Source organism: Oncorhynchus clarkii, chromosome 28 (assembly GCF_045791955.1).
Source record: "Oncorhynchus clarkii lewisi isolate Uvic-CL-2024 chromosome 28, UVic_Ocla_1.0, whole genome shotgun sequence".
NCBI lineage: Eukaryota > Metazoa > Chordata > Actinopteri > Salmoniformes > Salmonidae > Oncorhynchus > Oncorhynchus clarkii.
The window spans coordinates 46,497,352-46,514,783 of NC_092174.1; the positions used below are offsets into that span (position 1 = coordinate 46,497,352).

Sequence of the window (17,432 nt, forward strand, 5' to 3'; positions counted from 1 at the left end):
CACAAAATTCAACCTGAAGCCTATATGGGTTATGAATGCCGTATGAACCTGTCTTCGGTACCAGTCCATCAGGCCACTATGAGATCTACCTGTGTCGAATCTAAGCTTCCTGGAGCAACCGGAAGTGGTTAAAATGCCCCTAAAAGTGTTTACCCATACACTGCCTGCAGTTTGATAGACATAGTGCATTCAACCCTGTGTAGATCAGTCAATTCTTAACGTAAAGACTTAAAACTCGGGATTCTGTAAGTGGCTATGTAAATCAAGACATGTGTTTACTTATAGCTTCCTGTGCCAACCGGAAGTGCCTTTAATTGGGTCACACTCTCTGTTTCGAAGGGTTAAAAAAGTCACATCTCTCCAAAACTTCATATGTGTGACTAGGTAACCCTTCTGAACTGTAAATCAGTCATTAATCCCAACAGATGTCAAAGAAAAGCTCCCTCACACACACACAGGAAGGATGGAGTGATAAAGTGCGGTGCTTAAAGACACAGAGAGCAGGAAATGGCATTACCATAATCCCTAGGCCGTACCGAGTTCAGCGAGATATCCCGCTTGACCGTAGCTCGCTCGGTCTAGGCGCAGCGAGCATTAGAATAGTAGGCCCAAAATGAAGCCTGCACCACAATGTCATTTGCTTTTGGGTGACAGTGAGAGAACCGTTAGAGTGAGAAGAAAAATTGCACCACATGAATGTTCCTAAGGTCCTCCCGATCTGAACAAGCCTAACCTTGACCGTGTGGCATTAACCCTTAACAGTAAAACAGTGTTTTTTGATCTCACAGATTACAGTGTCATCTCTCCCCATAGGAATACATTGCCTGCACCCCTAATTTCAACCTGAGGCCTATGTGGGTTATGAATGCCGTATGAACCTGTCTTCGGTACCAGTCCATCAGGCCACTATGAGGTCTACCTGTGTTGATTCTAAGCTTCCTGGACCAACCGGAAGTGGTTAAAATGCCCCTAAAAGTGTTTACCCATACACTGCATGCAGTTTGATAGACATAGTGCATTCAACCCTGTGTAGATCAGTCAATTCTTAACGTAAGGACTTAAAACTCAGGATTCTGTAACAGCATACCCCAATGAGGATATGTGTTGATTTATAACTTCCTGTGCCAACCGGAAGTGCCATAATTGGTGTCTTAGGGGCTGTTTCGAAGGGTTAAAAAAGTCTGATCTTTCCAAAACTTCATATGTGTGATTAGGCAACCCCCATGAACTGTAAATCAGTCATTTTTCCCAAAAAAATTCAAAGGAAAAAAAAATCACACTAAAACACAACTTGGAAGGAGGGACGTATTGGGGTGCGTAGAGACAGACACTGGCTCCAATAGTTAGCTTTGTTGGAGCTAAAAAAGAACCGTCGGACCTAGAGTTCCGAAACTTTAGAAACCTGTTCTAGACCTCCCGTAGATGGTGCGTGGTGAGTTACGTGGCTCTAGAAGGTTCTCGGACCGAGAAACAGCCTCGTACATTTGAAATAACTTCAATTCATTTTTGCATCACGAAAATGACGACATTTAGAAATGTCCCAGAGTCGCAAGACTAGGTGCATTGCAAACGTCTCGGCCCATATAGACAGACCCCAACGTTTCTGTCCAATAGCTCATTCAAGGACCCCGTAGCAAGTCATGGAAAATAGTGGATTTTCAGCACCAATTAGGGTTTTTCTCGGACACCAAATGACCTATCGAGCCGAAACTTGGGATTCGGGGTCGCCTCAGCTAGGCCAACACATAACATAAGAAATGGACCCGCAGCTAGAACGTAACTACGTGTTTTATGGTTTTTTTATGGTTTGAACCGAAGGGGTTGTGAATTTTGGGCCAGCTCTGAAGTATGTAATAGTTGGCTACTAAACGAGTTGGAAAAAGTGGGTTTGGTGTCAGTTTGTATCAGTTTGGTGGTCAGAATGATATCTAATTGACTGATGGACTCTTGTCCACTTGACTCTTGTACATTTGCAATATGATCCTATAGTGAAAAAACATCACCAAAAGCGACATTCTGAAATCAACCCAAACGAGCGATTGAGATGACCCAGAATCACTGCAAAGCCATCCCGAGTTCATCGGGCCAGTCAATTTCAAATTCCTGCAAGATTTTTATAGCATGACAAATTCGTGATGGTACCTGCCCTTTAAAACATATTGCAAATGCACAGTGACTTTGAAAAAGTAAGAAACAAAAAAAAATACATCTAAAAAATTTTGAGCATGACAAATTCGTGATGGTACCTGCCCATTGAAACATATTGCAAATGCACAGTGACTTTGAAAAAGTAAGGAAACATAAACAAAAAAAATCCAAAATTTTTATTTTTGGGTGACCAGTTGCACGTGCATTTGCAATATGATTCTATAGTGAAAAAACATATTGCAAATGCACAGTGACTTTGAAAAAGTAAGGAAACATAAACAAAAAAAATCTAAAATTTTTGGGGGGGGATGACCAGTTGCATGTGCATTTGCAATATGATTCTATAGTGAAAAAACATATTGCAAATGCACAGTGACTTTGAAAAAGTAAGGAAAAATAAACAAAAAAAATCTAAATTTTTTGGGGGGGGATGACCAGTTGCACGTGCATTTGCAATATGATTCTATAGTGAAAAAACATATTGCAAATGCACAGTGACTTTGAAAAAGTAAGGAAACATAAACAAAAAAAATCTAAAATTTTTTGGGGGGGATGACCAGTTGCATGTGCATTTGCAATATGATTCTATAGTGAAAAAACATATTGCAAATGCACAGTGACTTTGAAAAAGTAAGGAAACATAAAAAAAATCTAAATTTTTTTGGGGGGGATGACCAGTTGCATGTGCATTTGCAATATGATTCTATAGTGAAAAAACATATTGCAAATGCACAGTGACTTTGAAAAAGTAAGGAAAAATAAACAAAAAAAATCTAAAATTTTTTTTGGGGGATGACCAGTTGCACGTGCATTTGCAATATGATTCTATAGTGAAAAAACATATTGCAAATGCACAGTGACTTTGAAAAAGTAAGGAAACATAAACAAAAAAAATCTAAAATTTTTTTGGGGGGATGACCAGTTGCATGTGCATTTGCAATATGATTCTATAGTGAAAAAACATATTGCAAATGCACAGTGACTTTGAAAAAGTAAGAAACAAAAAAAAATACATCTAAAAAATTTTGAGCATGACAAGTTCGTGATGGTACCTGCCCATTGAAACATATTGCAAATGCACAGTGACTTTGAAAAAGTAAGGAAACATAAACAAAAAAAATCCAAAATTTTTATTTTTGGGTGACCAGTTGCACGTGCATTTGCAATATGATTCTATAGTGAAAAAACATATTGCAAATGCACAGTGACTTTGAAAAAGTAAGGAAACATAAAAAAAATCTAATTTTTTTGGGGGGGGATGACCAGTTGCATGTGCATTTGCAATATGATTCTATAGTGAAAAAACATATTGCAAATGCACAGTGACTTTGAAAAAGTAAGGAAACATAAAAAAAATCTAATTTTTTTTTGGGGGGATGACCAGTTGCATGTGCATTTGCAATATGATTCTATAGTGAAAAAACATATTGCAAATGCACAGTGACTTTGAAAAAGTAAGGAAAAATAAACAAAAAAAATCTAAAAATTTTTTTGGGGGATGACCAGTTGCACGTGCATTTGCAATATGATTCTATAGTGAAAAAACATATTGCAAATGCACAGTGACTTTGAAAAAGTAAGAAACAAAAAAAAATACATCTAAAAAATTTTGAGCATGACAAATTCGTGATGGTACCTGCCCATTGAAACATATTGCAAATGCACAGTGACTTTGAAAAAGTAAGGAAACATAAACAAAAAAACATCAACACATTTTTTGGGTAACCAGTTGCATATTTTAGATCACAAGATGACAAAGGTATAGTTTGAGCAAAGTAAAGCTTGAATTTTGAGCATGACAAATTCGTGATGGTACCTGCCCATTAAAACATATTGCAAATGCACAGTGACTTTGAAAAAGTAAGGAAACATAAACAAAAAAACATCAACACATTTTTTGGGTAACCAGTTGCATATTTTAGATCACAAGATGACAAAGGTATAGTTTGAGCAAAGTAAAGCTTGAATTTTGAGCATGACAAATTCGTGATGGTACCTGCCCATTAAAACATATTGCAAATGCACAGTGACTTTGAAAAAGTAAGAAACAAAAAAAAATACATGTAAAATTTTTTGAGCATGACAAATTCGTGACGGTACCTGCCCATTGAAACATATTGCAAATGCACAGTGACTTTGAAAAAGTAAGGAAACATAAACAAAAAAACATCAACACATTTTTTGGGTAACCAGTTGCATATTTTAGATCACAAGATGACAAAGGTATAGTTTGAGCAAAGTAAAGCTTGAATTTTGAGCATGACAAATTCGTGATGGTACCTGCCCATTAAAACATATTGCAAATGCACAGTGACTTTGAAAAAGTAAGAAACAAAAAAAAATACATCTAAAAATTTTTGAGCATGACAAATTCGTGACGGTACCTGCCCATTGAAACATATTGCAAATGCACAGTGACTTTGAAAAAGTAAGGAAACATAAACAAAAAAACATCCAAAACATTTTTGGGTAACTTTGACTTTTGACTTCCTATGAAATCATATTGCAAATAGACAAATCATATTCCTTATGCACAAGTAAAAAAAAAAAAATTATGATAATAACATTTTACAAAAGTATATTCATACACTTCTTACACATGATTAATTGTCTTAAAATCGAAACAATTTCGAAAAACGGTCCAGAAAGCACTTTTTTTAGTTTTTAAAGTTTAAAAAAAAAATCAAATTTTCGACTTTTGACTTCCTATGAAATCATATTCCAAATGGAGAAAACATATGCCTTATGCACAAGTAAAAAAAAAAAAAAAAAAATGATAATAAAGTATGACTAAAGTATGTTGATAAAGTTCTTATACATGTGTAATTGACACAAAAATTGAAAGAAATTTGAAAAACGGTCCAGAAAGCACTTTTTTAAGGATGTGTGAAGTTTTTTACCAAATTTTGACATTTTTGACTTTTGACTTTTGACTTCCTATGAAATCATATTCCAAATGGAGAAAACATATGCCTTATGCACAAGTAAAAAAAAATAAAAAATAGGATAATAAAGTATGACTAAAGTATGTTGATAAAGTTCTTATACATGTGTAATTGACATAAAAATTGAAAGAATTTTGAAAAACGGTCCAGAAAGCACTTTTTTAAGGATGTGTGAAGTTTTTTACCAAATTTTGACATTTTTGACTTTTGACTTTTGACTTCCTATGAAATCATATTGCAAATGTACAAAACATATGCCTAATGCGCATGTAATTAAAAAAATAAAAAAATATGATCAAAAAATTGGACAAAAGTATATTCATACAGATCTTACACATGTGTAATTGACAAAAAAATCGAAAGAATTTCGAAAAAAGGCCCAGAAAGCACTTTTTTAAGGGGTGAAAAGTTTTTGAAAAAAATATCCTTTTTTCAAAAATTTTCTTTTGGATGTTGACTTGGGTTACATTTCCAATATGAAAAACCCCGGTGGAGCGCACTCGCCCCCTGTTGGATTTTTGAGGTGTTACAATTGGCAATTGCCATATGGCATTTGCCATATACTTTACACGAATCAACGCCGCTTTGGGTGGTATTGGACATCGTGTATATGGTTTGTCCAATGCCAATATCTTGCCATTCATTTTTGTACAATTCAGGGGGGTATTCCCTTACTGTATTTAGTCTCATTACTAACCAGTGCCCCCACACATTGACTTGGTACCGGTACCCCCTGTATATAGTCTCATTACTAACCAGTACCCCCACACATTGACTTGGTACCGGTACCCCCTGTATATAGTCTCATTACTAACCAGTACCCCCACACATTGACTTGGTACCGGTACCCCCTGTATATAGTCTCATTACTAACCAGTACCCCCACACATTGACTCTGTACCGGTACCCCCTGTATATAGTCTCATTACTAACCAGTACCGGTACCACCTGTATATAGTCTCATTACTAACCAGTACCCCCACACATTGACTCTGTACCGGTACCACCTGTATATAGTCTCATTACTAACCAGTACCCCCACACATTGACTCTGTACCGGTACCCCCTGTATATAGTCTCATTACTAACCAGTACCCCCACACATTGACTCTGTACCGGTACCACCTGTATATAGTCTCATTACTAACCAGTACCCCCACACATTGACTCTGTACCGGTACCACCTGTATATAGTCTCATTACTAACCAGTACCCCCACACATTGACTCTGTACCGGTACCACCTGTAAATAGTCTCATTACTAACCGGTACCCCCTGTATATAGTCTCATTACTAACCAGTACCCCCACACATTGACTTGGTACCGGTACCCCCTGTATATAGTCTCATTACTAACCGGTACCCCCTGTATATAGTCTCATTACTAACCAGTACCCCCACACATTGACTTGGTACCGGTACCCCCTGTATATAGTCTCATTACTAACCAGTACCCCCACACATTGACTTGGTACCGGTACCCCCTGTATATAGTCTCATTACTAACCAGTACCCCCACACATTGACTTGGTACCGGTACCACCTGTATTTAGCCTCGTTATTTTGTTACTTTTTATTTTATTTTTTACTTTAATTTATTTAGTAAATATTTTCTTAACTCTATTTAAAAAAAAAAAATGAGTTGTTGGTTAAGGGCTTTGTAAAGTAAGCATTTCATGGTAAGGTCTACTACACCGGTTGTATTCGGCGCATGTGACACAAATAACATTGTAGATTTAATTTGATATCATTATGCCAGATCATTTGAGAAGTTTTTATGGGAAAGCCATTCATTAGAAATCACTGTTTCAGTGCGGCTTGGTTGGGTTGTGTTTCGGAGGACGCACGGCTTTCGACCTTCGCTTCTTCTCAGTCCGTACGGGAGTTGCAGCGATGAGACAAGACTGTAACTACCAATTGGATATCACGGAATTGGGGAGGAAAAAGGGGTAAAATAAATAATAATAATAATAATACAAAAATAAATGACTGTTTCGCTAGCTGGCTAAACCAAGTGGCGGACACTGGCGTTGCCATGACGTCATCAGAACACCGACGTATTCTTTAATATTCTTTACACCGAATGAGTCTGCGCTCAATTTTTTTTCCCTCAGCGAAGCCCATCATTACAACTATATTTATCTGGGAGATGTTTTCTTCCTGTTCCCACTGGTGTTCCCTAAAATAAAAAATGTCAGGTCACACAACAAAATATCTAGGAGCATTTTAGAGCCCTGCTGATGTCCAATAAGATGACACCATGCATGTGGGACGTGGCTGATGTTGTCCAATAAGATGACACCATGCATGTGGGACTTGGCTGATGTCCAATAAGATGACATCATGCATGTGGGACGTGGCTGATGTCCAATAAGATGACACCATGCATGTGGGACGTGGCTGATGTCGTCCAATAAGATGACACCATGCATGTGGGACGTGGCTGATGTCCAATAAGATGACACCATGCATGTGGGACGTGGCTGATGTCCAATAAGATGACACCATGCATGTGGGACGTGGCTGATGTCCAATGAGATGACACCATGCATGTGGGACGTGGCTGATGTCGTCCATTAAGATGACACCATGCATGTGGGACGTGGCTGATGTCGTCCAATAAGATGACACCATGCATGTGGGACGTGGCTGATGTCCAATAAGATGACACCATGCATGTGGGACTTGGCTGATGTCCAATGAGATGAAACCATGCATGTGGGACTTGGCTGATGTCCAATGAGATGACACCATGCATGTGGGACTTGGCTGATGTCGTCCAATAAGATGACACCATGCATGTGGGACGTGGCTGGTCCCTAGTTGGACCAATCATCCTGACATCTTAAGTGGGGCTCCCGAGTCCCGAGTGGCGCAGCGTTCTAAGGCACTTCATCTCAGTTCGATTTCAGCCACAACCGGCCGTGATTGGGAGTCCCGTAGGGCGTGATTGGGAGTCCCGTAGGCCGTGATTGGGAGTCCCGTAGGCCGTGATTGGGAGTCCCGTAGGCCGTGATTGGGAGTCCCGTAGGGCGTGATTGGGAGTCCCGTAGGGCGTGATTGGGAGTCCCGTAGGGCGTGATTGGGAGTCCCGTAGGCCGTGATTGGGAGTCCCGTAGGCCGTGATTGGGAGTCCCGTAGGGCGTGATTGGGAGTCCCGTAGGGCGTGATTGGGAGTCCCGTAGGCCGTGATTGGGAGTCCCGTAGGGCGGCGCACAATTGGCCCAGCGTCGTCCGGGTTTGGTCGGTGTAGGCCGTCATTGTAAAGAAGAATTTGTTCTTAACTGACTTTCCTAGTTAAATAAAATGTTAAATAAAGAAATGTTAAAGCAATTACCTCCTATATGGGCTTGGGTCTCCAACAGTTCAGATGAACACTTTATCTTATCAACTTGCTTTCTCTCTCTCTCTCTCTCAAGATGGTGTGTACAGAGGGGAGAAGTTGATCAACCTGAAACAGATAGCAGACGAGGCTCTGGAGAAATGTAGGGAGAAGTAGGTTCTCTTTACACCTCTATCATGGTTCTGCTTATACCTACTGCATCCTCTCTGTCTGTCTGTCTCTCTCTCTCTCTCTGTCTGTTTCTGTCTGTCTCTGTCTGTCGATCTGTCTCTGTCTATCGATCTGTCTGTCTCTGTCTCTCTCTCTCTTCATCACAGATACTGTTTACCTTAACCCCTGAGATAGGAGCTGTGGCTCACACACACACACAGAGTCAGACCCTGTTGATGGAGAGTGTTGTCTGTTCAGCAAGCTGTGGGGTTGGTGGGGCAACAGCAAGAATTTTGATTCTACAGGGAAGCCCCATCTGTCTGTTGCCCCTAGCGATCTCGATCTGTCGCCGTAGCGATTTTGTGTGTGTGTGAAACGGCACTTGTATGTCTATCGCAGCCAAAAGACATATGACAGCATATAAACACCATATGGAAGATACTCTACTATGTAGAGCTGAGTGGACAAACCATTAGGAACACCTGCTCTTTCCATGACATAGACTGACCAGGTGAATCCAGGTGAAAGCTATGATCTCTTTCCCATCATTGTGTATCAAGAACGGTCCACCACCCAAAGGACATCCAGCCAACTTGATACAACTGTGGGAAGCATTGGAGTCAACATGGGCCCAGCATCCCTGTGGAAACACTTTCAACACATTGCAGAGTCCCATGTCCTGACGAATTGAGGCTGTTCTGTGGGGAAACGATGGTGCAACTCAATATTAGAAAGGTGTTCCTAATGTTTTGTCCACTCAGTGTATAGGGAATATTCAGCGGCGCTACACCGACTGCCCTTACGGACAGATAACGCATCCGGTATCTATGCCGACAGCTCTGCTCTTCTTTTCTCCACAGAGCATCCGCCACTGTTACAAGATGTTTAGTAGTGAAACACCATGCACTGAGGACACAAGACGGAGATGTTGCCAACACATTGCAGGTAGGCCCAGATTTCGACCAGAATACGGACGTTTATCTACCATCTGCCCGGTGCCCAGAATACGGACGTTCATCTACCATCTGCCCGGTGCCCAGAATACGGACGTTCATCTACCATCTGCCCGGTGCCCAGAATACGGACGTTCATCTACCATCTGCCCGGTGCCTAAAATGGCTCTTTTCTTTCTTCTTCTTCTCTTCGATTTGAACAACAGTTCAATCTAAAAAAAACATCTTTAGTTTTAACCTGAGTTGTGTTTGTTAATGTGCTGTCCTCCTCCTGCTGTAATTCCTGGTGTAGTTTTTACTGTATTCTGACTGTCATGGTCCTGCTGTAATTCCTGGTGTAGTTTTACTGTATTCTGACTGTCATGGTCCTGGTGTAGTTTTACTGTATTCTGACTGTCATGGTCCTGGTGTAGTTTTTACTGTATTCTGACTATCATGGTCCTGCTGTAATTCCTGGTGTAGTTTTACTGTATTCTGACTATCATGGTCCTGCTGTAATTCCAGGTGTAGTTTTAGTTTTACTGTATTCTGACTGTCATGGTCCTGCTGTACTTCTACTGTATTCTGACTGTCATGCTCCTGGTGTAGTTTTTACTGTATTCTGACTATCATGGTCCTGCTGTAATTCCAGGTGTAGTTTTACTGTATTCTGACTATCATGGTCCTGCTGTAATTCCTGGTGTAGTTTTACTGTATTCTGACTGTCATGGTCCTGGTGTAGTTTTACTGTATTCTGACTGTCATGGTCCTGGTGTAGTTTTACTGTATTCTGACTGTCATGGTCCTGGTGTAGTTTTACTGTATTCTGACTGTCATGGTCCTGGTGTAGTTTTACTGTATTCTGACTGTCATGGTCCTGGTGTAGTTTTACTGTATTCTGACTGTCATGGTCCTGGTGTAGTTTTACTGTATTCTGACTGTCATGGTCCTGGTGTAATTCCTGGTGTAGTTTTACTGTATTCTGACTATCATGGTCCTACTGTACAGTCGTGGCCAAAAGTTTAGAGAATGACACAAATATTAATTTCCACAAAGTTTGCTGCTTCAGTATCTTCAGATATTTTTGTCAGATGTTACTATGGATACTGAAGTATAATTACAAGCATTTCATAAGTGTCAAAGGATTTTATTGACAATTACATGAAGTTGATGCAAAGAGTCAATATTTGCAGTGTTTACCCTTCTTTTTCAAGACCTCTGCAATCTGCCCTGGCATGCTGTCAATTAACTTTTGTGCAGCCCATTCTTGCATAATCAATGCTTTGTCAGAATTTGTGGGGTTTTGTTTGTCCACCTGCCTCTTGAGGATTGACCACAAGTTCTCAATGGGATTAAGGTCTGGTGAGTTTCCTGGCCATGGACCCAAAATATCAATGTTTTGTTCCCCGAGCCACTTAATTATCACTTTTTCCTTATGGCAAGGTGCTCCATCATGCTGGAAAAGGCATTGTTCGTCACCAAACTGTTCCTGGATGGTTGGGAGAAGTTGACATGACACAGGACAGATGGTTGCGCTCAACTCGTCTTCTCCGGACAAGCTTTTTTTCCAGATGCCCCAAACAATCGGAAAGGGGATTCATCAGAGAAAATGACTTCATCCCAGTCCTCAGCAGTCCAATCCCTGTACCTTTTGCAGAATATCAGTGTGTCCCTGATGTTTTTCCTGGAGAGAAGTGGCTTCTTTGCTGCCTTTCTTGACACCAGGCCATCCTCCAAAAGTCTCACTGTGCCTCCTCACTGTGCGTGCAGATGCACTCACACCTGCCTGCTGCCATTCCTGAGCAAGCTCTGTACTGGTGGTGCCCTGATCCTGCAGCTGAATCAACTTTAGGAGACGGTCCTGACGCTTCCTGGACTTTCTTGGGCGCCCTGAGCCTTCTTCACAACAATTGAACCGCTCTCCTTGAAGTTCTTGATGATCCGATAAATGGTTGATTTAGGTGCAATCTTATTGGCAGCAATATCCTTGCCTGTGAAGCCCTTTTTGTGCAAAGCAATGATGACGGCACGTGTTTCCTTGCAGGTAACCATGGTTGACAGAGGAAGAACAATGATTCCGAGCACCACCCTTCTTTTGAGGCTTCCAGTCTGTTATTCTAACTCAATCAGCATGACAGAGTGATCTCCAGCCTTGTCCTCGTCAACACTCACACCTGTGTTAACGAGATAATCACTGCCATGATGTCAGCTGGCCCTTTTTGTGGCAGGGCTGAAATGCAGTGGAAACTGTTTTTTTTTTGGGGTGTTCATTTGCATGGCGAAGTGGGACTTTGCAATTCATCTGATCACTCTTCAGAACATTCTGGAGTATATGCAAATTGCCATCATACACACTGAGGCAGCAGACTGTGAAAATTAATATTTGTGTCAATCTCAAAACTTTTGGCCACAACTCTACCTCTACTGTATTCTGACGATCAGGTTTCTGTTGTATTTCCTGTTGTCTCGACTCTGTGGGATGCTGCGTGTGTTGGGAGGAGGTGATGGGACAGGTCTCTGAGGTGATGGGACAGGTCTCTGAGGTGATGGGACAGGTCTCAGAGCAGTGTGAACCTGACTCCTGTTGTATTTCCTGTGTTGGGAGGAGGTGATGGGACAGGTCTCAGAGCAGTGTGAACCTGAGTCCTGTTGTATTTCCTGTTGTCCAGACCCCGTGGGATGCTGCGTATGTTGGAGGAGGTGATGGGACAGGTCTCTGAGCAGTGTGAACTTGACTCCTGTTGTATTTCCTGTTGTCCAGACCCCATGGGATGCTGCGTATGTTGGGAGGAGGTGATGGGACAGGTCTCTGAGCAGTGTGAACCTGACTCCTGTTGTATTTCCTGTTGTCCAGACCCCGTGGGATGCTGCGTGTGATGTGTGTTGGGAGGAGGTGATGGGACAGGTCTCAGAGCACTGTGAACCTGAGTGGCTGGATGCAGAGGATCCTCTCTTTATACTTTATACCAGCGGATCTACGGGCAAACCAAAGGTAGGGTACTCTCACACACACACACACACACACACACACACACACAGACACAGACACAGACACATACACACACACACCACATGCACACACACACACAGACATACATACATACATACATACATACTGTGAGCGGACCATGTAATTGGGCGTCACTCTAAAGCGGGAAGGTGGAATAAACGAGTCAGGAGTGATTGAACACAGTTCTCTATTGAGGGCATTGGGTCAACACAAACACTCCAACATAATCAATGAAAATCTTCCAAGGAAAAACATACATCTTCTTCTCCAGATGAAACAGGAACACAATAGGATTATCTTTAAACTACAACAAAAGTCACGGGCTTGTCACCGTCTTAGTGGTTCTTCCTGGATAGCTCCTCTCTCTCGGTGGCCATCTTCCAGAGATAGTTCCCCCCTCTCTCTGCTGGTTCCATTCTCTCTCTTATAGGGGAAGGAGAGTATGTCATTAGTACCGTCAGCTGTGCTTAATTGCCTCTGGTTACCTTGTCTCCCATGCCTTGTTGGGCTACTATCCATGAGCCCAGCCTGCCTTCTGGTGGTCCTTCCACAATACATACATACATACATACATGCATGCATACATACATACAGTGGGGCAAAAAAGTATTTAGTCAGCCACCAATTGTGCAAGTTCTCCCACTTAAAAAGATGAGAGAGGCCTGTAATTTTCATCATAGGTACACTTCAACAATGACAGACAAAATTAGAAAATAAAATCCAGAAAATCACATTGTAGGATTTTTTATGAATTTATTTGCAAATTATGGTGGAAAATAACGTATTTGGTCACCTACAAACAAGCAAGATTTCTGGCTCTCACAGACCTGTAACTTCTTCTTTAAGAGGCTCCTCTGTCCTCCACTCGTTACCTGTATTAACGGCACCTGTTTGAACTTGTCATCAGTATAAAAGACACCTGTCCACAACCTCAAACAGTCACACTCCAAACTCCATTACGGCCAAGACCAAAGAGCTGTCAAAGGACACCAGAAACAAAATTGTAGACCTGCACCAGGCTGGGAAGACTGAATCTGCAATAGGTAAGCAGCTTGGTTTGAAGAAATCAACTGTGGGAGCACTTATTAGGAAATGGAAGACATACAAGACCACTGATAATCTCCCTCGATCTGGGACTCCATGCAAGATCTCACCCCGTGTGGTCAAAATGATCACAAGAACGGTGAGCAAAAATCCCAGAACCACACGGGGGGACCTAGTGAATGACCTGCAGAGAGCTGGGACCAAAGTAACAAAGCCTACCATCAGTAACACACTACGCCGCCAGGGACTCAAATCCTGCAGTGCCAGACGTGTCCCCCTGTTTAAGCCAGTACATGTCCAGGCCCGTCTGAAGTTTGCTAGAGAGCATTTGGATGATCCAGAAGAAGATTGGGAGAATGTCATATGGTCAGATGAAACCAAAATATAACTTTTTGGTAAAAACTCAACTCGTCGTGTTTGGAGGACAAAGAATGCTGAGTTGCATCCAAAGAACACCATTCCTACTGTGAAGCATGGGGTGGAAACACCATGCTTTGGGGCTGTTTTTCTGCAAAGTGAACAGGACGACTGATCTGTATAAAGGAAAGAATGAATGGGGCCATGTATCGTTTTTTGAGTGAAAACCTCCTTCCATCAGCAAGGGCATTGAAGATGAAACGTGGCTGGGTATTTCAGCATGACAATGATCCCAAACACACCGCCCGGGCAACGAAGGAGTGGCTTCGTAAGAAGCATTTCAAGGTCCTGGAGTGGCCTAGCCAGTCTCCAGATCTCAACCCCATAGAAAATCTTTGGAGGGAGTTGAAAGTCTGTGTTTCCCAGCAACAGCCCCAAAACATCACTGCTCTAGGGGAGATCTGCATGGAGGAATGGGCCAAAATACCAGCAACAGTGTGTGAAAACCTTGTGAAGATTTACAGAAAACGTTTGACATCTGTCATTGCCAACAAAGGGTATATAACAAAGTATTGAGATAAACTTTTGTTATTGACCAAATACTTATTTTCCACCATAATTTGCAATTAAATTCATTAAAAATCCTACAATGTGATTTTCTGGATTTTTTTTCCCTCATTTTGTCTATCATAGTTGAAGTGTACCTATGACGAAAATTACAGGCCTCTCATCTTTTTAAGTGGGAGAACTTGCACAATTGGTGGCTGACTAAATACTTTTTTGCCCCACTGTATATACACACACACACACACACACATACACACACACACACACACACACACACTCAGTCAGTCACACACATATATATATATATATATACACACACACATACACACCTCGATTGATAATATGTGTAATGTGTGTGCATGTTCCTCTGTGTGTGTGTGTATGTGCCTGTGTGTGTGTGTGTATGTATGTTCCTCTGTGTGTAAACCCTGTGTCTTCCTCCCCTACAGGGTGTCCTCCACACGGTAGCAGGCTACCTGCTCTACACCTCTCTGACCTTTAAGTATGTGTTTGACCACCAGCCAGACGATGTGTACTGGTGTACCGCAGATATAGGATGGATCACCGGGCACTCCTACATCACCTATGGACCCCTGGCCAACGGGGCTACCAGCGTACTGGTCAGTAGAACTGGTATAGAACTGGTGTAGAACTGGTCAGTAGAACTGGTATAGAACAGGTCCGTAGAACTGGTATAGAGCTGGTCAGTAGAACTGGTATAGAACTGGTCAGTAGAACTGGTATAGAACTGGTATAGAGCTGGTCAGTAGAACTGGTATAGAACTGGTATAGAGCTGGTCAGTAGAACTGGTATAGAACTGGTCAGTAGAACTGGTGTAGAACTGGTCAGTAGAACTGGTATAGAACTGGTCAGTAGAACTGGTCAGTAGAACTGGTATAGAACTGGTCAGTAGAACTGGTACAGAACTGGTCGGTATAGAACTGGTCAGTAGAACTGGTATAGAACTGGTCAGTAGAACTGGTCAGTAGAACTGGTATAAAACTGGTCAGTAGAACTGGTATAGAACTGGTCAGTATAGAACTGGTCAGTAGAACTGGTCAGTAGAACTGGTATAGAACTGGTCAGTATAGAACTGGTCGGTAGAACTGGTCAGTAGAACTGGTATAGAACTGGTCGGTATAGAACTGGTCGGTATAGAACTGGTCGGTATAGAACTGGTCAGTAGAACTGGTCAGTAGAACTGGTCAGTATAGAACTGGTCAGTAGAACTGGTATAGAACTGGTCAGTATAGAACTGGTCAGTATAGAACTGGTCTATAGAACTGGTCAGTAGAACTGGTATAGAACTGGTCAGTATAGAACTGGTCAGTATAGAACTGGTCAGTAGAACTGGTCAGTATAGAACTGGTCAGTAGAACTGGTATAGAACTGGTCAGTAGAACTGGTCAGTATAGAACTGGTCAGTAGAACTAGTATAGAACTGGTCAGTAGAACTGGTCATTAGAACTGGTGTAGAACTGGTATAGAACTGGTCAGTAGAACTGGTATAGAACTGGTCAGTAGAACTGGTATAGAACTGGTCAGTAGAACTGGTCAGTAGAGCTGGTCAGTAGAACTGGTATAGAACTGGTCAGTAGAACTGGTCAGTAGAACTGGTATAGAACTGGTCAGTAGAACTGGTCAGTAGAACTGCTATAGAACTGGTCAGTAGAACTGGTATAGAACTGGTCAGTATAGAACTGGTCAGTAGAACTGGTATAGAACTGGTCAGTATAGAACTGGTCAGTAGAACTGGTGTAGAACTGGTCAGTATAGAACTGGTCAGTATAGAACTGGTCAGTATAGAACTGGTCAGTATAGAACTGGTCAGTAGAACTGGTCGGTAGAACTGGTCGGTAGAGAACTGGTCAGTAGAACTGGTATAGAACTGGTCAGTATAGAACTGGTCAGTAGAACTGGTCAGTAGAACTGGTATAGAACTGGTCAGTAGAACTGGTCGGTAGAACTGGTCGGTAGAGAACTGGTCAGTAGAACTGGTCAGTAGAACTGGTCAGTAGAACTGGTATAGAACTGGTCAGTAGAACTGGTATAGAACTGGTCGGTATAGAACTGGTCGGTAGAACTGGTATAGAACTGGTCAGTAGAACTGGTATAGAACTGGTCAGTATAGAACTGGTCAGTAGAACTGGTCGGTAGAACTGGTTGGTAGAACTGGTCGGTAGAGAACTGGTCAGTAGAACTGGTCAGTAGAACTGGTCAGTAGAACTGGTCAGTAGAACTGGTATAGAACTGGTCGGTATAGAACTGGTCGGTAGAACTGGTCAGTAGAACTGGTATAGAACTGGTCAGTAGAACTGGTATAGAACTGGTCAGTAGAACTGGTATAGAACTGGTCAGTATAGAACTGGTCAGTAGAACTGGTCAGTAGAACTGGTATAGAACTGGTCAGTAGAACTGGTATAGAACTGGTCAGTAGAACTGGTATAGAACTGGTCAGTATAGAACTGGTCAGTAGAACTGGTATAGAACTGGTCAGTATAGAACTGGTCAGTAGAACTGGTCGGTAGAACTGGTCGGTAGAGAACTGGTCAGTAGAACTGGTCAGTAGAACTGGTATAGAACTGGTCAGTAGAACTGGTATAGAACTGGTCGGTATAGAACTGGTCGGTAGAACTGGTCTGTAGAACTGGTATAGAACTGGTCTGTAGAACTGGTATAGAACTGGTCAGTAGAACTGGTATAGAACTGGTCAGTAGAACTGGTATAGAACTGGTCAGTATAGAACTGGTCGGTAGAACTGGTCGGTATAGAACTGGTCAGTAGAACTGGTATAGAACTGGTCGGTATAGAACTGGTCAGTAGAACTGGTATAGAACTGGTCAGTAGAACTGGTCAGTAGAACTGGTCAGTAGAACTGGTCAGTAGAACTGGTCAGTAGAACTGGTCAGTATAGAACTGGTATAGAACTGGTCAG

General features: G+C 41.9%; 1 protein-coding gene across 4 annotated transcripts in view; it reads left to right on the forward strand.

The window, feature by feature from the left end:
* The window catches only part of LOC139387267 (acetyl-coenzyme A synthetase, cytoplasmic-like), a 62,296-nt gene that overhangs the window by 30,299 nt on the left and 14,565 nt on the right, over window positions 1-17,432 (forward strand). For all 4 annotated transcript variants that reach the window (XR_011629147.1, XR_011629146.1, XM_071133380.1 and 1 more), the window contains 4 exons: window positions 8,513-8,588; window positions 9,447-9,531; window positions 12,373-12,510; window positions 14,946-15,116. Coding sequence is in view for 2 of the 4 variants with exons in the window: in XM_071133380.1 (XP_070989481.1) it covers window positions 8,513-8,588; window positions 9,447-9,531; window positions 12,373-12,510; window positions 14,946-15,116 (470 nt within the window). In the remaining 2 variants the exon portion in view is untranslated. The remainder of the gene's footprint in view (window positions 1-8,512; window positions 8,589-9,446; window positions 9,532-12,372; window positions 12,511-14,945; window positions 15,117-17,432) is intronic.